Raw genomic sequence first — 22278 nt, forward strand, 5'->3', positions numbered from 1 at the left:
TCTATAGGTTCCTGTATCATACTGACCTGTAGATACATCACTGTTCCCTCTATAGGTTCCTGTATCATACTGACCTGTAGATACAACACTGTTCCCTCTATAGGTTCCTGTATCATACTGACCTGTAGATACAATACTGTTCCCTCTATAGGTTCCTGTATCGTACTGACCTGTAGATACATCACTGTTCCCTCTATAGGTTCCTGTATTGACCTGTAGATACAACACTGTTCCCTCTATAGGTTCCTGTATCATACTGACCTGTAGATACATCACTGTTCCCTCTATAGGTTCCTGTATCATACTGACCTGTAGATACATCACTGTTCCCTCTATAGGTTCCTGTATCATACTGACCTGTAGATACATCACTGTTCCCTCTATAGGTTCCTGTACTGACCTGTAGATACATCACTGTTCCCTCTATAGGTTCCTGTATCATACTGACCTGTAGATACATCACTGTTCCCTCTATAGGGTCCTGTATCATACTGACCTGTAGATATATCACTGTTCCCTCTATAGGTTCCTGTATCATACTGACCTGTAGATACATCACTGTTCCCTCTATAGGTTCCTGTATCATACTGACCTGTAGATACATCACTGTTCCCTCTATAGGTTCCTGTATCATACTGACCTGTAGATACAACACTGTTCCCTCTATAGGTTCCTGTACTGACCTGTAGATACAACACTGTTCCCTCTATAGGTTCCTGTATCATACTGACCTGTAGATACATCACTGTTCCCTCTATAGGTTCCTGTATCATACTGACCTGTAGATACAACACTGTTCCCTCTATAGGTTCCTGTACTGACCTGTAGATACAACACTGTTCCCTCTATAGGTTCCTGTATCATACTGACCTGTAGATACATCACTGTTCCCTCTATAGGTTCCTGTATCATACTGACCTGTAGATACATCACTGTTCCCTCTATAGGTTCCTGTACTGACCTGTAGATACAACACTGTTCCCTCTATAGGTTCCTGTACTGACCTGTAGATACAACACTGTTCCCTCTATAGGTTCCTGTATCATACTGACCTGTAGATACATCACTGTTCCCTCTATAGGTTCCTGTATCATACTGACCTGTAGATACATCACTGTTCCCTCTATAGGTTCCTGTATCATACTGACCTGTAGATACATCACTGTTCCCTCTATAGGTTCCTGTACTGACCTGTAGATACAACACTGTTCCCTCTATAGGTTCCTGTATCATACTGACCTGTAGATACATCACTGTTCCCTCTATAGGTTCCTGTATCGTACTGACCTGTAGATACATCACTGTTCCCTCTATAGGTTCCTGTACTGACCTGTAGATACAACACTGTTCCCTCTATAGGTTCCTGTATCATACTGACCTGTAGATACATCACTGTTCCCTCTATAGGTTCCTGTATCATACTGACCTGTAGATACATCACTGTTCCCTCTATAGGTTCCTGTATCATACTGACCTGTAGATACAACACTGTTCCCTCTATAGGTTCCTGTATCATACTGACCTGTATATACATCACTGTTCCTTCTATAGGTTCCTGTATCATACTGACCTGTAGATACATCACTGTTCCCTCTATAGGTTCCTGTATCATACTGACCTGTAGATACAACACTGTTCCCTCTATAGGTTCCTGTATCATACTGACCTGTAGATACATCACTGTTCCCTCTATAGGTTCCTGTATCATACTGACCTGTAGATACAACACTGTTCCCTCTATAGGTTCCTGTATCATACTGACCTGTAGATACATCACTGTTCCCTCTATAGGTTCCTGTATCATACTGACCTGTAGATACAACACTGTTCCCTCTATAGGTTCCTGTATCATACTGACCTGTAGATACATCACTGTTCCCTCTATAGGTTCCTGTATCGTACTGACCTGTAGATACATCACTGTTCCCTCTATAGGTTCCTGTATAATACTGACCTGTAGATACAACACTGTTCCCTCTATAGGTTCCTGTACTGACCTGTAGATACAACACTGTTCCCTCTATAGGTTCCTGTATCATACTGACCTGTAGATACATCACTGTTCCCTCTATAGGTTCCTGTATCATACTGACCTTTAGATACATCACTGTTCCCTCTATAGGTTCCTGTATCATACTGACCTGTAGATACATCACTGTTCCCTCTATAGGTTCCTGTATCGTACTGACCTGTAGATACAACACTGTTCCCTCTATAGGTTCCTGTATCGTACTGACCTGTAGATACAACACTGTTCCCTCTATAGGTTCCTGTATCGTACTGACCTGTAGATACAACACTGTTCCCTCTATAGGGTCCTGTACTGACCTGTAGATACAACACTGGTCCCTCTATAGGTTCCTGTATCATACTGACCTGTAGATACAACACTGTTCCCTCTATAGGTTCCTGTATCATACTGACCTGTAGATACAACACTGTTCCCTCTATAGGTTCCTGTATCATACTGACCTGTAGATACATCACTGTTCCCTCTATATGTTCCTGTAACCTATCGGGCTTTCCCGTGTTTAGAGTCATTGGGCCAGCTGGATCAGTGTCATTGGGCCAGCTGGATCAGTGTCATTGGGCGAGGCTCAGAGAAAGTGCTAGTGCCTAGTGTCTTCATTGTGAGGACGTTACAATCGTTCACTGTCCGACATTAAGTCACTCAGCAGGTTTTTTGTTTCGACTTTCACTTAAATTACACTGAATCAGCCACTGCTTCTCTCAGACGTTAAGGTTCCTAGTGTTTATTATGGGCACCAGGCTCCCCACCGTACACCCGTTGTAAGTACAACACAGAAGCTCTCTTGGTGTCCCTAACTATTCTGAAAATCTTGTAGTCCTGCCTAAATGGACAGCGATACATTGGGCACAGCCGTTAGGCTACTGCCTCATGCCCTTCGTTCATCCGTTTATCCTTCTTTTTCTCCAGTCACCCATCCATCCATTCATTCATCCTTCCATTGATTGATTTATCCCTTATTTTCTCTTCTCTTCCTCAGGACGAGAAATCTCAGCATCGGTGTTCCAGCGGCAACATGGAGGACGGCGATAAGCTCCTGGCCCCGCCCCCTTCTTTCGGCGGCCATTTTGAGAGGACAATCACTGTTGTCAGGGGCAACCGTAGCCTTGGTATGTTGTCGGTGTTTTTCATTGTGGCGGGGTGTCTGTGTGTGTACGTCGTCGGCACGGCGATACTGGGCGGAGAGCAGGAGAAGCTGATAATCGAGGGAGGTCAACGATTTTTTCAGGAGTTGAGGTGAATAGTGGTGTTTCTTAAGGGAATATGGGTAAAGGCTTATTGAATTTATAAAGTCGCAGTGAATTCAATCAAATTGAAAAGGTGAGAAAAAGAACAGAGAGAAAGAAAGTTGACTAGCACTTTTTATTAAGGGCATCATAGAAAACCCATGTCGATGACTGTGAAAGAGAGAGTGGACCTCTGTTAAGAAAACCCATGTTGATGACTGTGAAAGAGAGAGTGGACCTCTGTTAAGAAAACCCATGTTGATGACTGTGAAAGAGAGAGTGGACCTCTGTTAAGAAAACCCATGTCGATGACTGTGAAAGAGAGAGTGGACCTCTGTTAAGAAAACCCATGTTGATGACTGTGAAAGAGAGAGTGGACCTCTGTTAAGAAAACCCATGTTGATGACTGTGAAAGAGAGAGTGGACCTCTGTTAAGAAAACCCATGTCGATGACTGTGAAAGAGAGAGTGGACCTCTGTTAAGAAAACCCATGTTGATGACTGTGAAAGAGAGAGTGGACCTCTGTTAAGAAAACCCATGTTGATGACTGTGAAAGAGAGAGTGGACCTCTGTTAAGAAAACCCATGTCGATGACTGTGAAAGAGAGAGTGGACCTCTGTTAAGAAAACCCATGTCGATGACTGTGAAAGAGAGAGTGGACCTCTGTTAAGAAAACCCATGTTGATGACTGTGAAAGAGAGAGTGGACCTCTGTTAAGAAAACCCATGTCGATGACTGTGAAAGAGAGAGTGGACCTCTGTTAAGAAAACCCATGTTGATGACTGTGAAAGAGAGAGTGGACCTCTGTTAAGAAAACCCATGTTGATGACTGTGAAAGAGAGAGTGGACCTCTGTTAAGAAAACCCATGTCGATGACTGTGAAAGAGAGAGTGGACCTCTGTTAAGAAAACCCATGTCGATGACTGTGAAAGAGAGAGTGGACCTCTGTTAAGAAAACCCATGTTGATGACTGTGAAAGAGAGAGTGGACCTCTGTTAAGAAAACCCATGTCGATGACTGTGAAAGAGAGAGTGGACCTCTGTTAAGAAAACCCATGTTGATGACTGTGAAAGAGAGAGTGGACCTCTGTTAAGAAAACCCATGTTGATGACTGTGAAAGAGAGAGTGGACCTCTGTTAAGAAAACCCATGTTGATGACTGTGAAAGAGAGAGTGGACCTCTGTTAAGAAAACCCATGTTGATGACTGTGAAAGAGAGAGTGGACCTCTGTTAAGAAAACCCATGTTGATGACTGTGAAACAGAGAGTGGACCTCTGTTAAGAAAACCCATGTTGATGACTGTGAAACAGAGAGTGGACCTCTGTTAAGAAAACCCATGTTGATGACTGTGAAAGAGAGAGTGGACCTCTGTTAAGAAAACCCATGTTGATGACTGTGAAAGAGAGAGTGGACCTCTGTTAAGAAAACCCATGTTGATGACTGTGAAAGAGAGAGTGGACCTCTGTTAAGAAAACCCATGTTGATGACTGTGAAAGAGAGAGTGGACCTCTGTTAAGAAAACCCATGTTGATGACTGTGAAAGAGAGAGTGGACCTCTGTTAAGAAAACCCATGTTGATGACTGTGAAACAGAGAGTGGACCTCTGTTAAGAAAACCCATGTTGATGACTGTGAAAGAGAGAGTGGACCTCTGTTAAGAAAACCCATGTTGATGACTGTGAAAGAGAGAGTGGACCTCTGTTAAGAAAACCCATGTTGATGACTGTGAAAGAGATAGTGGACCTCTGTTAAGAAAACCCATGTTGATGACTGTGAAAGAGAAAGTGGACCTCTGTTAAGAAAACCCATGTTGATGACTGTGAAAGAGAGAGTGGACCTCTGTTAAGAAAACCCATGTTGATGACTGTGAAAGAGAGAGTGGACCTCTGTTAAGAAAACCCATGTTGATGACTGTGAAAGAGAGAGTGGACCTCTGTTAAGAAAACCCATGTTGATGACTGTGAAAGAGAGAGTGGACCTCTGTTAAGAAAACCCATGTTGATGACTGTGAAAGAGAAAGTGGACCTCTGTTAAGAAAACCCATGTTGATGACTGTGAAAGAGAGAGTGGACCTCTGTTAAGAAAACCCATGTTGATGACTGTGAAAGAGAGAGTGGACCTCTGTTAAGAAAACCCATGTTGATGACTGTGAAAGAGAGAGTGGACCTCTGTTAAGAAAACCCATGTCGATGACTGTGAAAGAGAGAGTAGACCTCTGTTAAGAAAACCCATGTCGATGACTGTGAAAGAGAGAGTGGACCTCTGTTAAGAAAACCCATGTTGATGACTGTGAAAGAGAGAGTGGACCTCTGTTAAGAAAACCCATGTTAGTGACTGTGAAAGAGAGAGTGGACCTCTGTTAAGAAAACCCATGTTGATGACTGTGAAAGAGAGAGTGGACCTCTGTTAAGAAAACCCATGTTGATGACTGTGAAAGAGAGAGTGGACCTCTGTTAAGAAAACCCATGTTGATGACTGTGAATGAGACAGTGGACCTCTGTTAAGAAAACCCATGTCGATGACTGAAAGAGAGAGTGGACCTCTGTTAAGAAAACCCATGTTGATGACTGTGAAAGAGAGAGTGGACCTCTGTTAAGAAAACCCATGTTGATGACTGTGAAAGAGAGAGTAGACCTCTGTTAAGAAAACCCATGTTGATGACTGTGAAAGAGAGAGTGGACCTCTGTTAACCTCTCTGGGATAGATGGGACGCTTGCGTCCCAACAGCCATGTCAAAATGTAGAGCGCCAAATTCAAAAATATTATATACAATTAAACTTGATTAAATCACACATATAAGATATCAAATTAAAGCTACACTCGTTGTGAATCCAGCCAACATGTCAGATTTCAAAAAGGCTTTTCGGCGAAAGCAAACGATGCTATTATCTGAGGATACACCATAGTAAACAAAGAGAGAGAAGCATATTTCAACCATGCCGGCGCTACTCAAAACGCAGAAATAAAATATAAAAAACGCATTACCTTTTATGAGATTCTTTTGTTGGCACTCCAATATGTCCCATAAACATCACAAGTGGTCCTTTAGTTCGATTAATTCCGTCCATATATATCCAAATTGTCCATTTATTTGGCGCCGTTGTACCAGGAAAAACAGCGTTCAATTTGAGCAAAATCACGACACAATATCTAAAAAAAATTACCTCTAAACTTTGCCAAAACATTTCAAAGTACTTTTGTAATACAGCTTAAGGTATTTGTAAACGTTAATAATCGATCAAATTGAAGACAGGTCAATCTGTTTTCAATACAGGATATCAACAAACTCACGGAACATTTCATGTCTTGCCCAAATCTCAAACATAAACAAACGACGTCACTCCACTTCCGGGTTAATATCTTTTTCACCTCACTAAGAAAAAACCTTAACCATTTTCCATACAATGGCGACATCCAGTGGAAGCAGTAGAAACTGCGCATTTACTGATTAGAATTCTGGTTTGCCCAACACAATGCATTGAACATAGAGGAACTGAACAATAAAAAAGTTAGTCCTCAGGGTTTTGACTGCTATATAAGTTCTGTTATACTTACAGATATGATTCAAACTGTTTTAGAAACTTCAGAGTGTTTTCTATCCAAATCTACTAATTATATGCATATCTTATATTCTGGGGATGAGTAGCACGAAGTTGAAATTGCGCACGCTATTTTTCCCTAAGTGAAAACTCTGCACCCTATCCTATTAAGAAAACCCATATTGATGACTGTGAATGAGAGAGTGGACCTCTGTTAAGAAAACCCATGTTGATGACTGTGAAAGAGAGAGTGGACCTCTGTTAAGAAAACCCATGTTGATGACTGTGAAAGAGAGAGTGGACCTCTGTTAAGAAAACCCATGTTGATGACTGTGAAAGAGAGAGTGGACCTCTGTTAAGAAAACCCATGTTGATGACTGTGAAAGAGAGAGTGGACCTCTGTTAAGAAAACCCATGTTGATGACTGTGAAAGAGAGAGTGGACCTCTGTTAAGAAAACCCATGTTGATGACTGTGAAAGAGAGAGTAGACCTCTGTTAAGAAAACCCATGTTGATGACTGTGAAAGAGAGAGTGGACCTCTGTTAAGAAAACCCATGTTGATGACTGTGAATGAGACAGTGGACCTCTGTTAAGAAAACCCATGTCGATGACTGTGAAAGAGAGAGTGGACCTCTGTTAAGAAAACCCATGTTGATGACTGTGAAAGAGAGAGTGGACCTCTGTTAAGAAAACCCATGTTGATGACTGTGAAAGAGAGAGTGGACCTCTGTTAAGAAAACCCATGTTGATGACTGTGAAAGAGAGAGTAGACCTCTGTTAAGAAAACCCATGTTGATGACTGTGAAAGAGAGAGTGGACCTCTGTTAAGAAAACCCATGTTGATGACTGTGAAAGAGAGAGTGGACCTCTGTTAAGAAAACCCATGTTGTTGACTGTGAAAGAGAGAGTGGACCTCTGTTAAGAAAACCCATGTTGATGACTGTGAAAGAGAGAGTAGACCTCTGTTAAGAAAACCCATGTTGATGACTGTGAAAGAGAGAGTGGACCTCTGTTAAGAAAACCCATGTTGATGACTGTGAATGAGACAGTGGACCTCTGTTAAGAAAACCCATGTTGATGACTGTGAAAGAGAGAGTGGACCTCTGTTAAGAAAACCCATGTTGATGACTGTGAAAGAGGGAGTGGACCTCTGTTAAGAAAACCCATGTTGATGACTGTGTAAGAGAGAGTGGATCTCTGTTAAGAAAACCCATGTTGATGACTGTGAAAGAGAGAGTGGACCTCTGTTAAGAAAACCCATGTTGATGACTGTGAAAGAGACAGTGGACCTCTGTTAAGAAAACCCATATTGTTGACTGTGAAAGAGACAGTGGACCTCTGTTAAGAAAACCCATGTTGATGACTGTGAAAGAGACAGTGGACCTCTCTTTTGTTTGTTTAAACTTAACCTTTATTTAAACTAGGCTACCGGGGAACAGTGGGTTAACTGCCTTGTTCAGCGGCAGAACGACAGATTTTTACCTTGTCAGCTCGGGGGATTCGATCCAGCAACCTTTACGGTTACTGGCCCAACACTCTAACCACTAGGCCTCCTGCCGCCCAACAGAAAACCCATGACATCACATTGTCATCGTCACTTTAACGACAGGAAGACCAGTGACAACAACACTGTCTGTCAGCAGCAATACCATAAAGGGTTGACCTCTAGGTCTGTCAGCAGCAATACATAAAGGGTTGACCTCTAGGTTTGTCAGCAGCAATACATAAAGGGTTGACCTCTAGGTTTGTCAGCAGCAATACCATAAAGGGTTGACCTCTAGGTTTGTCAGCAGCAATACCATAAAGGGTTGACCTCTAGGTTTGTCAGCAGCAATACCATAAAGGGTTGACCTCTAGGTTTGTCAGCAGCAATACATAAAGGGTTGACCTCTTGGTCTGTCAGCAGCAATACATAAAGGGTTGACCTCTAGGTCTGTCAGCAGCAATACATAAAGGGTTGACCTCTAGGTCTGTCAGCATCAATACATAAAGGGTTGACCTCTAGGTCTGTCAGCAGCAATACATAAAGGGTTGACCTCTAGGTCTGTCAGCAGCAATACATAAAGGGTTGACCTCTAGGTCTGTCAGCAGCAATACATAAAGGGTTGACCTCTAGGTCTGTCAGCAGCAATACCATAAAGGGTTGACCTCTAGGTCTGTCAGCAGCAATACATAAAGGGTTGACCTCTAGGTCTGTCAGCAGCAATACATAAAGGGTTGACCTCTAGGTCTGTCAGCAGCAATACATAAAGGGTTGACCTCTAGGTCTGTCAGCAGCAATACATAAAGGGTTGACCTCTAGGTCTGTCAGCAGCAATACATAAAGGGTTGACCTCTAGGTTTGTCAGCAGCAATACATAAAGGGTTGACCTCTAGGTCTGTCAGCAGCAATACATAAAGGGTTGACCTCTAGGTTTGTCAGCAGCAATACATAAAGGGTTTACCTCTCGGTCTGTCAGCAGCAATACATAAAGGGTTGACCTCTAGGTTTGTCAGCAGCAATACCATAAAGGGTTGACCTCTAGGTTTGTCAGCAGCAATACATAAAGGGTTGACCTCTAGGTCTGTCAGCAGCAATACATAAAGGGTTGACCTCTAGGTCTGTCAGCAGCAATACATAAAGGGTTGACCTCTAGGTCTGTCAGCAGCAATACATAAAGGGTTGACCTCTAGGTTTGTCAGCAGCAATACATAAAGGGTTGACCTCTAGGTCTGTCAGCAGCAATACATAAAGGGTTGACCTCTAGGTCTGTCAGCAGCAATACATAAAGGGTTGACCTCTAGGTCTGTCAGCAGCAATACATAAAGGGTTGACCTCTAGGTCTGTCAGCAGCAATACATAAAGGGTTGACCTCTAGGTTTGTCAGCAGCAATACATAAAGGGTTGACCTCTAGGTTTGTCAGCAACATGGTAGGATTATATTTATGTTATTGATGTGGGTCGTCTGTCACTTTAGAGAAGTTAGTTTCCAGACTGTGGAATCCCATTGTTGAATGTATCACACCTTTTTGCCGTGTAATTTGGCTCCTGTACTTTGTGTGTGAACATTCAGACCTAGAATACTTTGCGAAATTATTTTGGTCCGTTTGGGACTACAGAATGTTGTGAGCAATTTTGTTGTTATTTTAGCACTAAAGTGTGTTTATAATTATTACCTTGCCTGACACCGTACCAACATTAGATGTTCAAAATTACACCAAAGAGATAAAGCTCTACATTTATAACGATATATATATATATATTTCTTACTGTACTGTGTATGGTATGCTTTGTCAGTTTTGTGTGAACATGTGTTTGTTTGTGAACTCACCTTTTTGTGAGAACACACGTGAGAAAGTTGTGAGAGATTTGTGAGAATCCTAATTTGTGAGAGATTTGTGAGAGATTTGTGAGAATCCTAATTTGTGAGAGTTACGTCTTTTCTTTGTTAGGACCCATCGTTTGTTAGAACACACGAATTTGTGAGAACACTCGTTTATGTGAACGTATCGTTTGTTTTTTAACACGTAGTTTGTTTAAAAAAAGAGATGGTTGTGTGTGTGAGAACATTTGTAAGTGATGTTTTGTTTCTGGCCTTGGGGAATGCAGTGTTGTTTCCTAGAGCTCGTGTTGTTTGTGACAGATATAGACACTTTAGTTCCTGTTTGTTTGAGACAGTTTCTTCACAAATGCGTGAAACTGCTTTTTAATTTCTTTGTTTTTTGTCTTTGTGGTCTTTGTGGATTCTTTACTAGCCTATTTATTAACTGGGTTGTCGAAAAATGTCTGTCTTAAGGAAAACATACAGACAAAAATAAGCGGTTAAACGATGATATTTAATGTGATATTATATTACTCTGTGTTATCTTTACAGATTATATATCTATATATATAGAGAGAGAGTTGCTGTGAAGGAAAGTGCTGTCTGTTCGTGTACCTATCAGACCTGGTTCTCCAGCTCTGTCAGGTCATTTCCACTGCAGCTTCTCTCAGAGGTCTATAACTGTGGCTGTAACCCATATGCACTATGATTGTATTGTAATTTGAATGTAATGACAATGAAAAAAATAAAAATCAATAAACTATTTATTTTTAAACATACATAAAAGGTTTTTTTGAAAGTCATTTATTTTTGGATCTACCTTCAAATTGTGTACGCTCATAGTGTGATGGTGTGGTCCCTTGCTGTAGATGTGGTCTGACTAGTGTGAGGTGCTGTAGATGTGGTCTGACTAGTGTGTGGTGCTGTAGATGTGGTCTGACTAGTGTGAGGTGCTGTAGATGTGGTCTGACTAGTGTGAGGTGCTGTAGATGTGGTCTGACTAGTGTGTGGTGCTGTAGATGTGGTCTGACTAGTGTGTGGTGCTGTAGATGTGGTCTGACTAGTGTGAGGTGCTGTAGATGTGGTCTGACTAGTGTGAGGTGCTGTAGATGTGGTCTGACTAGTGTGAGGTGCTGTAGATGTGGTCTGACTAGTGTGTGGTGCTGTAGATGTGGTCTGACTAGTGTGTGGTGCTGTAGATGTGGTCTGACTAGTGTGAGGTGCTGTAGATGTGGTCTGACTAGTGTGAGGTGCTGTAGATGTGGTCTGACTAGTGTGTGGTGCTGTAGATGTGGTCTGACTAGTGTGAGGTGCTGTAGATGTGGTCTGACTAGTGTGAGGTGCTGTAGATGTGGTCTGACTAGTGTGAGGTGCTGTAGATGTGGTCTGACTAGTGTGAGGTGCTGTAGATGTGGTCTGACTAGTGTGAGGTGCTGTAGATGTGGTCTGACTAGTGTGAGGTGCTGTAGATGTGGTCTGACTAGTGTGTGGTGCTGTAGATGTGGTCTGACTAGTGTGTGGTGCTGTAGATGTGGTCTGACTAGTGTGTGGTGCTGTAGATGTGGTCTGACTAGTGTGAGGTGCTGTAGATGTGGTCTGACTAGTGTGAGGTGCTGTAGATGTGGTCTGACTAGTGTGAGGTGCTGTAGATGTGGTCTGACTAGTGTGTGGTGCTGTAGATGTGGTCTGACTAGTGTGTGGTGCTGTAGATGTGGTCTGACTAGTGTGTGGTGCTGTAGATGTGGTCTGACTAGTGTGTGGTGCTGTAGATGTGGTCTGACTAGTGTGTGGTGCTGTAGATGTGGTCTGACTAGTGTGTGGTGCTGTAGATGTGGTCTGACTAGTGTGTGGTGCTGTAGATGTGGTCTGACTAGTGTGAGGTGCTGTAGATGTGGTCTGACTAGTGTGAGGTGCTGTAGATGTGGTCTGACTAGTGTGAGGTGCTGTAGATGTGGTCTGACTAGTGTGAGGTGCTGTAGATGTGGTCTGACTAGTGTGTGGTGCTGTAGATGTGGTCTGACTAGTGTGAGGTGCTGTAGATGTGGTCTGACTAGTGTGAGGTGCTGTAGATGTGGTCTGACTAGTGTGAGGTGCTGTAGATGTGGTCTGACTAGTGTGAGGTGCTGTAGATGTGGTCTGACTAGTGTGAGGTGCTGTATATGTGGTCTGACTAGTGTGAGGTGCTGTAGATGTGGTCTGACTAGTGTGAGGTGCTGTAGATGTGGTCTGACTAGTGTGAGGTGCTGTAGATGTGGTCTGACTAGTGTGAGGTGCTGTAGATGTGGTCTGACTAGTGTGAGGTGCTGTAGATGTGGTCTGACTAGTGTGAGGTGCTGTAGATGTGGTCTGACTAGTGTGAGGTGCTGTAGATGTGGTCTGACTAGTGTGAGGTGCTGTAGATGTGGTCTGACTAGTGTGAGGTGCTGTAGATGTGGTCTGACTAGTGTGAGGTGCTGTATATGTGGTCTGACTAGTGTGTGGTGCTGTAGATGTGGTCTGACTAGTGTGAGGTGCTGTAGATGTGGTCTGACTAGTGTGAGGTGCTGTATATGTGGTCTGACTAGTGTGAGGTGCTGTAGATGTGGTCTGACTAGTGTGAGGTGCTGTAGATGTGGTCTGACTAGTGTGTGGTGCTGTAGATGTGGTCTGACTAGTGTGAGGTGCTGTAGATGTGGTCTGACTAGTGTGAGGTGCTGTATATGTGGTCTGACTAGTGTGTGGTGCTGTAGATGTGGTCTGACTAGTGTGTGGTGCTGTAGATGTGGTCTGACTAGTGTGAGGTGCTGTAGATGTGGTCTGACTAGTGTGAGGTGCTGTATATGTGGTCTGACTAGTGTGTGGTGCTGTAGATGTGGTCTGACTAGTGTGTGGTGCTGTAGATGTGGTCTGACTAGTGTGAGGTGCTGTAGATGTGGTCTGACTAGTGTGAGGTGCTGTAGATGTGGTCTGACTAGTGTGTGGTGCTGTAGATGTGGTCTGACTAGTGTGTGGTGCTGTAGATGTGGTCTGACTAGTGTGAGGTGCTGTAGATGTGGTCTGACTAGTGTGAGGTGCTGTAGATGTGGTCTGACTAGTGTGAGGTGCTGTAGATGTGGTCTGACTAGTGTGAGGTGCTGTAGATGTGGTCTGACTAGTGTGAGGTGCTGTAGATGTGGTCTGACTAGTGTGAGGTGCTGTAGATGTGGTCTGACTAGTGTGAGGTGCTGTATATGTGGTCTGACTAGTGTGAGGTGCTGTAGATGTGGTCTGACTAGTGTGAGGTGCTGTAGATGTGGTCTGACTAGTGTGTGGTGCTGTAGATGTGGTCTGACTAGTGTGTGGTGCTGTAGATGTGGTCTGACTAGTGTGTGGTGCTGTAGATGTGGTCTGACTAGTGTGAGGTGCTGTAGATGTGGTCTGACTAGTGTGAGGTGCTGTAGATGTGGTCTGACTAGTGTGAGGTGCTGTAGATGTGGTCTGACTAGTGTGAGGTGCTGTAGATGTGGTCTGACTAGTGTGAGGTGCTGTAGATGTGGTCTGACTAGTGTGTGGTGCTGTAGATGTGGTCTGACTAGTGTGAGGTGCTGTAGATGTGGTCTGACTAGTGTGAGGTGCTGTAGATGTGGTCTGACTAGTGTGAGGTGCTGTAGATGTGGTCTGACTAGTGTGTGGTGCTGTAGATGTGGTCTGACTAGTGTGTGGTGCTGTAGATGTGGTCTGACTAGTGTGTGGTGCTGTAGATGTGGTCTGACTAGTGTGTGGTGCTGTAGATGTGGTCTGACTAGTGTGAGGTGCTGTAGATGTGGTCTGACTAGTGTGTGGTGCTGTAGATGTGGTCTGACTAGTGTGTGGTGCTGTAGATGTGGTCTGACTAGTGTGTGGTGCTGTAGATGTGGTCTGACTAGTGTGTGGTGCTGTAGATGTGGTCTGACTAGTGTGAGGTGCTGTAGATGTGGTCTGACTAGTGTGAGGTGCTGTAGATGTGGTCTGACTAGTGTGTGGTGCTGTAGATGTGGTCTGACTAGTGTGAGGTGCTGTAGATGTGGTCTGACTAGTGTGTGGTGCTGTAGATGTGGTCTGACTAGTGTGAGGTGCTGTAGATGTGGTCTGACTAGTGTGAGGTGCTGTAGATGTGGTCTGACTAGTGTGAGGTGCTGTAGATGTGGTCTGACTAGTGTGTGGTACTGTAGATGTGGTCTGACTAGTGTGAGGTGCTGTATATGTGGTCTGACTAGTGTGTGGTGCTGTAGATGTGGTCTGACTAGTGTGAGGTGCTGTAGATGTGGTCTGACTAGTGTGAGGTGCTGTAGATGTGGTCTGACTAGTGTGTGGTGCTGTAGATGTGGTCTGACTAGTGTGTGGTGCTGTAGATGTGGTCTGACTAGTGTGTGGTGCTGTAGATGTGGTCTGACTAGTGTGAGGTGCTGTAGATGTGGTCTGACTAGTGTGTGGTGCTGTAGATGTGGTCTGACTAGTGTGTGGTGCTGTAGATGTGGTCTGACTAGTGTGTGGTGCTGTAGATGTGGTCTGACTAGTGTGAGGTGCTGTAGATGTGGTCTGACTAGTGTGAGGTGCTGTAGATGTGGTCTGACTAGTGTGTGGTGCTGTAGATGTGGTCTGACTAGTGTGAGGTGCTGTAGATGTGGTCTGACTAGTGTGAGGTGCTGTATATGTGGTCTGACTAGTGTGAGGTGCTGTAGATGTGGTCTGACTAGTGTGAGGTGCTGTAGATGTGGTCTGACTAGTGTGTGGTGCTGTAGATGTGGTCTGACTAGTGTGTGGTGCTGTAGATGTGGTCTGACTAGTGTGTGGTGCTGTAGATGTGGTCTGACTAGTGTGTGGTGCTGTAGATGTGGTCTGACTAGTGTGTGGTGCTGTAGATGTGGTCTGACTAGTGTGTGGTGCTGTAGATGTGGTCTGACTAGTGTGAGGTGCTGTATATGTGGTCTGACTAGTGTGTGGTGCTGTAGATGTGGTCTGACTAGTGTGAGGTGCTGTAGATGTGGTCTGACTAGTGTGTGTTTCCCGTTGTGTGTGTGTGTGTGAGTGTGTGTGTGTGTGTGTGTGTGTGTGTGTGTGTGAGTGTGTGAGTGTGTGAGTGTGTGAGTGAGTGAGTGAGTGAGTGAGTGAGTGAGTGAGTGAGTGAGTGAGTGAGTGAGTGAGTGTGTGTTACCCTGGCTAAATACTAGATAGCCAATACAAGCCTCTTTTAGCCGTGTTTGTGTGCAACTGTGTTTGTTTAATCTTCCTAACACCCTTTTTGAACCTGTGACACTGAGGTGTGTGTATGACTGTCTGTGTGTGTTTGTCTGTCTGTCTGTGTGTGTGTGTGCGTTCGTGCGTGTGTGTGCATGCGTGTGTGTGCACGCTAGCCTGCTGCCGTCTGTCAGTTTTGGCAATAGTTCAATTTTGGTTGTTAACCCACTAGTCACCTGTTTCCCCACCTCCAACCTGTGTGTGTGTGTGTGTGTGTGTGTGTGTGTGTGTGTGTGTGTGTGTGTGTGTGTGTGTGTGTGTGTGTGTGTGTGTGTGTGTGTGTGTGTGTGTGTGTGTGTGTGTGTAATGGTGACAGTGATAACAATATGAGCCAGGTCAGACGCTGGGGTCTAACAGGGGAGACAGGTCGAACCAGACAGACAATAACATCTGAGATATTATTACACGCTCAGACACTGTCCCTTCCTGTGTGTGTGTGTGTGTGTGTGTGTGTGTGTGTCTGTGTGTCTGTCTGTGAGCGCTGACGGATGGGGGATGTGTGTGTCCCTTGTACAACTAGTTGGCCCCAATTCAATCAGATAAAGAGAAACCCCACTGTAGGGTCACTCAGAACATTACCTCTGTTATTGGAGGAGAAACCCCACTGGGGAGTCACTCAGAACATTACCTCTGTTATTGGAGGAGAAACCCCACTGTGGAGTCACTCAGAACATTACCTCTGTTATTGGAGGAGAAACCCCACTGTGGAGTCACTCAGAACATTACCTCTGTTATTGGAGGAGATACCCCACTGTGGAGTCACTCAGAACATTACCTCTGTTATTGGAGGAGAAACCCCACTGTGGAGTCACTCAGAACATTACCTCTGTTATTGGAGGAGAAACCCCACTGTGGAGTCACTCAGAACATTACCTCTGTTATTGGAGGAGAAACCCCACTGTGGAGTCACTCAGAACATTACCTCTGTTATTGGAGGAGAAACCCCACTGTGGAGTCACTCAGAACATTACCTCTGTTATTGGAGGAGAAACCCCACTGTGGAGTCACTCAGAACATTACCTCTGTTATTGGAGGAGAAACCCCACTGTGGAGTCACTCAGAACATTACCTCTGTTATTGGAGGAGAAACCCCACTGTGGAGTCACTCAGAACATTACCTCTGTTATTGGAGGAGAAACCCCACTGTGGAGTCACTCAGAACATTACCTCTGTTATTGGAGGAGAAACCCCACTGTGGAGTCACTCAGAACATTACCTCTGTTATTAGCTGTGTTAAAACATTGATACTGTTAGAGGTGCTAGCTGTGTTAAACCATTGATACTGTTAGAGGTGCTAGCTGTGTTAAACCAGGTAAGTTGAAGAGAACACATTCTCTTTTTAAAAAGCTATAATGACATGACCTCAGTTTGTGTACGTCTCTATGTCTGTGTGTTGTGGTGTGACTACAGGTGTGTGTTTGTGTTGTAGTGTGACTACAGGTATGTGTGTTGTAGTGTGACTACAGGTATGTGTGTTGTAGTGTGACTACAGGTATATGTGTTGTAGTGTGACTACAGGTATATGTGTTGTAGTGTGACTACAGGTATATGTGTTGTAGTGTGACTACAGGTATATGTGTTGTAGTGTGACTACAGGTATGTGTGTTGTAGTGTGACTACAGGTATATGTGTTGTAGTGTGACTACAGGTATGTGTGTTGTAGTGTGACTACAGGTATATGTGTTGGAGTGTGACTACAGGTATGTGTGTTGTAGTGTGACTACAGGTATATGTGTTGGAGTGTGACTACAGGTATATGTGCTGTAGTGTGACTACAGGTATGTGTGTTGTAGTGTGACTACAGGTATATGTGTTGGATGTGACTACAGGTATGTGTGTTGGAGTGTGACTACAGGTATATGTGCTGTAGTGTGACTACAGGTATATGTGTTGCAGTGTGACTACAGGTATATGTGTTGCAGTGTGACTACAGGTATATGTGTTGGATGTGACTACAGGTATATGTGTTGTAGTGTGAATACAGGTATATGTGCTGTAGTGTGACTACAGGTATATGTGTTGTAGTGTGACTACAGGTATATGTGCTGTAGTGTGACTACAGGTATGTGTGTTGTAGTGTGAATACAGGTATGTGTGTTGTAGTGTGACTACAGGTATATGTGTTGGAGTGTGACTACAGGTATGTGTGTTGTAGTGTGACTACAGGTATATGTGTTGGAGTGTGACTACAGGTATATGTGCTGTAGTGTGACTACAGGTATGTGTGTTGTAGTGTGACTACAGGTATATGTGTTGGAGTGTGACTACAGGTATATGTGCTGTAGTGTGACTACAGGTATGTGTGTTATAGTGTGACTACAGGTATGTGTGTTGTAGTGTGAATACAGGTATACCTGTGTGTGTTAACAGGTATGACAGTGAGTGCTATAAAGGACGGCTCAGGGATGTTGATCCGGTCAGTGGTCCGTGGAGGGTCTGTCAGTCAGGATGGGAGGCTGGGCGTAGGAGACACTATCCTGGCTGTGAACGGAGAACCCACCACCAACCTGACCAACGCTATGTGCAGAGCCATGCTGAGGAGACAGTCTGTTACAGAGCCAGATATGAGGTAACACACACACACACACCGACAGTCTGCTGTATATACACACATTCACACCAACCACCAACCTGACCTGACCAACACTGTGGCTGGAGCCGTGATACAGAGGCGTTCTGTTATAGGTCCAGATATGAGTTGACCGGGACACACCCTCAGAACCAAAACTCTGAATCCAAACTCTCCTGTCTGTCCTAGTCCTTTAATATCCAGTATCCTTTAATATCCTTTAATATAATTTAATATCCAGTATCCTTTAATATCCTTTAATATAATTTAATATCCAGTATCCTTTAATGTCCAGTATCATTTAATATCCAGTATCCTTTAATATCCAGTATCCTTTAATATCCTTTAATATCCAGTATCCTTTAATATCCAGTATCCTTTAATATCCAGTATCCTTTAATATCCTTTAATATCCAGTATCCTTTAATATCCTTTAATATCCTTTAATATCCAGTATCCTTTAATATCCTTTAATGTCCAGTATCCTTTAATATCCAGTATCCTTTAATATCCTTTAATGTCCAGTATCCTTTAATGTCCAGTATCCTTTAATGTCCTTTAATATCCAGTATCCTTTAATATCCAGTATCCTTTAATATCCAGTATCCTTTTATTATCCTTTAATATCCAGTATCCTTTAATATCCAGTATCCTTTAATATCTTTTAATGTCCAGTATCCTTTAATATCCAGTATCCTTTAATATCCAGTATCCTTTAATATCCTTTAATGTCCAGTATCCTTTAATATCCAGTATCCTTTATTATCCTTTAATAGCCAGTATACTTTAATATCCAGTATCCTTTAATATCCAGTATCCTTTAATATCCAGTGTCCTTTAATATCCAGTATCCTTTAATATCCAGTATCCTTTAATATCCTTTAATATCCAGTATCCTTTAATATCCAGTATCCTTTAATATCCTTTAATATCCAGTATCCTTTAATATCCTTTAATATCCAGTATCCTTTAATATCCAGTATCCCTTAATATCCAGTATCCTTTAATGTCCAGTATCCTTTAATGTCCTTTAATATCCAGTATCCTTTAATATCCTTTAATATCCAGTATCCTTTAATATCCTTTAATATCATTTAATATCCAGTATCCTTTAATGTCCAGTATCATTTAATATCCTTTAATATCATTTAATATCCAGTATCCTTTAATGTCCAGTATCATTTAATATCATTTAATATCCAGTATCTTTTAATGTCCAGTATCCTTTAATATCCAGTATCTTTTAATATCCAGTATCCTTTAATATCCAGTATCTTTTAATATCCAGTATCCTTTAATGTCCAGTATCCTTTAATATCCTTTATCCTTTAATATCCTTTAATATCCTTTAATGTCCACTATCCTTTAATATCCAGTATCCTTTAATATCCTTTAATGTCCAGAATCCTTTAATATAATTTAATATCCAGTATCCTTTAAAATCCTTTAATGTCCAGTATCCTTTAATATCCAGTATCCTTTAATGTCCAGTATCCTTTAATATCCAGTATCCTTTAATATCCAGTATCCTTTAATATCCAGTATCCTTTAATATCCAGTATCCTATAATGTCCAGTATATTTTAATGTCCAGTATCCTTTAATATCCAGTATCCTTTAATGTCCAGTATCCTTTAATATCCAGTATCCTATAATGTCCAGTATATTTTAATGTCCAGTATATTTTAATGTCCAGTATCCTTTAATATCCAGTATCCTTTAATATCAGTATCCTTTAATGTCCAGTATATTTTAATATCCAGTATCTATATTTTATGTACATTTAGGTCTCCTTCTGCTGATCAGTGTTGCTGTTATGAGTGAGTATAGCTGTATGTGTTATAATCACACGAGTCTGTGTTGTCCCTGGTCGTTAAGTTAGTATAGCTGTATGTATTATAATCACACAGGTCTGTGTTGTCCCTGGTCGTTAAGTTAGTATCTTATTATAATCTGACAGGCATCTGCTGACCCTCATTCAACACATCATCATTGCAGTATGTTTGTAATGACAGCTCCAACATATCATCATTGCAGTATGTTTGTAATGACAGCTCCAACACATCATCATTGCAGTATGTTTGTAATGACAGCTCCAACACATCATCATTGCAGTATGTTTGTAATGACAGCTCCAACACATCATCATTGCAGTATGTTTGTTATGACAGCTCCATTATTTTCTAGTTTTTAACTCTTTTAAGACGTTTGTCTAAATGACACAAACACAGACCTACATTAACTACGTCTCTCTCTATCAACTCACTCGCTCATCGCTCTCTCCCCCTCTCCCTCTCTCCCTCTCTCTCTCTTTCTTTCTCTCTCTCTCTCTCTCTCTCTCTCTCTCTCTCTCTCTCTCTCTCTCTCTCTCTCTCTCTCTCTCTCTCTCTCTCTCTCTCTCTCTCTCTCACCTTTCACTCCACAGTGTGACATTCATCCCCTCGTCTCTGGTAGAGGAGCACCGTGCCTCCATGGCCCAGCAGCCTCTGTCGTCCATCATGGTGGACGGCCCCTCACCCTGCCCCCTGACCCCCTCCCCTACCCCTACCGGAGGTCCGACCCCTACCCCTCCTGGAGCCCCAGATACAGCCTCAACAGTCCCAACTCCAGGTCCAGCTACAGCCCCAAGGCCTCAAGGCCCTTCTCTACCCAGACCTGTAGTGTCAGCTACAAGTACAGCTCCAGCCTCAACCCCAACCAAAGGCCCACCCAGACCCCCACCCCCAGACAAGAGGTAAGATCCCATCTTGAAACTGTGAAACAAATAACAAATAACAATAAACATAAAACCTCAACTCTTACCACAGCTCTAACCTCAAACCTTACCCCAGCTCTAGCCTCATCCCCGGCCTCGGTCTCTCAGCTACAGCTCCATACCAAAGGTAAGCTTCTATCCCAATCTCAAACCCTTGCTTGCTCGAGCCCTTTCTTCAGCCTCAACCCTACAGTCCTAAGGGTCCACCTCGAGCACTTTCTTCAGCCTCAACCCTACAGTCTTAAGGCTCCACCTCGAGCCCTTTCTTCAGCCTCAACCCTACAGTCCTAAGGCCCCACCTCGAGCCCTTTCTTCAGCCTCAACCCTACAGTCTTAAGGCTCCACCTCGAGCCCTTTCTTCAGCCTCAACCCTACAGTCCTAAGGGTCCACCTCAAGCCCTTTCTTCAGCCTCAACCCTACAGTCTTAAGGCTCCACCTCGAGGCCTTTCTTCAGCCTCAACCCTACAGTCCTAAGGCCCCACCTCGAGCCCTTTCTTCAGCTTCAACCCTACAGTCTTAAGGCTCCACCTCGAGCCCTTTCTTCAGCCTCAACCCTACAGTCCTAAGGGTCCACCTCAAGCCCTTTCTTCAGCCTCAACCCTACAGTCTTAAGGCTCCACCTCGAGGCCTTTCTTCAGCCTCAACCCTACAGTCCTAAGGGTCCACCTCAAGCCCTTTCTTCAGCCTCAACCCTACAGTCTTAAGGCTCCACCTCGAGGCCTTTCTTCAGCCTCAACCCTACAGTCCTAAGGGTCCACCTCAAGCCCTTTCTTCAGCCTCAACCCTACAGTCTTAAGGCTCCACCTCGAGCCCTTTCTTCAGCCTCAACCCTACAGTCCTAAGGGTCCACCTCAAGCCCTTTCTTCAGCCTCAACCCTACAGTCTTAAGGCTCCACCTCGAGGCCTTTCTTCAGCCTCAACCCTACAGTCTTAAGGCTCCACCTCGAGCCCTTTCTTCAGCCTCAACCCTACAGTCTTAAGGCACCACCTCGAGCCCTTTCTTCAGCCTCAACCCTACAGTCCTAAGGGTCCACCTCAAGCCCTTTCTTCAGCCTCAACCCTACAGTCTTAAGGCTCCACCTCGAGGCCTTTCTTCAGCCTCAACCCTACAGTCCTAAGGCCCCACCTCGAGCCCTTTCTTCAGCCTCAACCCTACAGTCTTAAGGCTCCACCTCGAGCCCTTTCTTCAGCCTCAACCCTACAGTCCTAAGGGTCCACCTCAAGCCCTTTCTTCAGCCTCAACCCTACAGTCTTAAGGCTCCACCTCGAGGCCTTTCTTCAGCCTCAACCCTACAGTCTTAAGGCTCCACCTCGAGCCCTTTCTTCAGCCTCAACCCTACAGTCTTAAGGCACCACCTCGAGCCCTTTCTTCAGCCTCAACCCTACAGTCCTAAGGGTCCACCTCAAGCCCTTTCTTCAGCCTCAACCCTACAGTCTTAAGGCTCCACCTCGAGCCCTTTCTTCAGCCTCAACCCTACAGTCCTAAGGGTCCACCTCAAGCCCTTTCTTCAGCCTCAACCCTACAGTCTTAAGGCTCCACCTCGAGGCCTTTCTTCAGCCTCAACCCTACAGTCTTAAGGCTCCACCTCGAGGCCTTTCTTCAGCCTCAACCCTACAGTCCTA

General features: G+C 43.9%; 1 protein-coding gene across 1 annotated transcript in view; it reads left to right on the forward strand.

The window, feature by feature from the left end:
• LOC139579790 (multiple PDZ domain protein) overlaps positions 1-22278 on the forward strand; it is a 126085-nt gene that overhangs the window by 71936 nt on the left and 31871 nt on the right. The window contains exons 17-20 of the mRNA XM_071408610.1: positions 3009-3138; positions 17702-17900; positions 20325-20633; positions 20707-20781. Coding sequence (XP_071264711.1) covers positions 3009-3138; positions 17702-17900; positions 20325-20633; positions 20707-20781 — 713 coding nt within the window. The remainder of the gene's footprint in view (positions 1-3008; positions 3139-17701; positions 17901-20324; positions 20634-20706; positions 20782-22278) is intronic.

Source organism: Salvelinus alpinus, chromosome 6 (genome assembly GCF_045679555.1).
Source record: "Salvelinus alpinus chromosome 6, SLU_Salpinus.1, whole genome shotgun sequence".
Classification (NCBI taxonomy): Eukaryota; Metazoa; Chordata; class Actinopteri; order Salmoniformes; family Salmonidae; genus Salvelinus; species Salvelinus alpinus.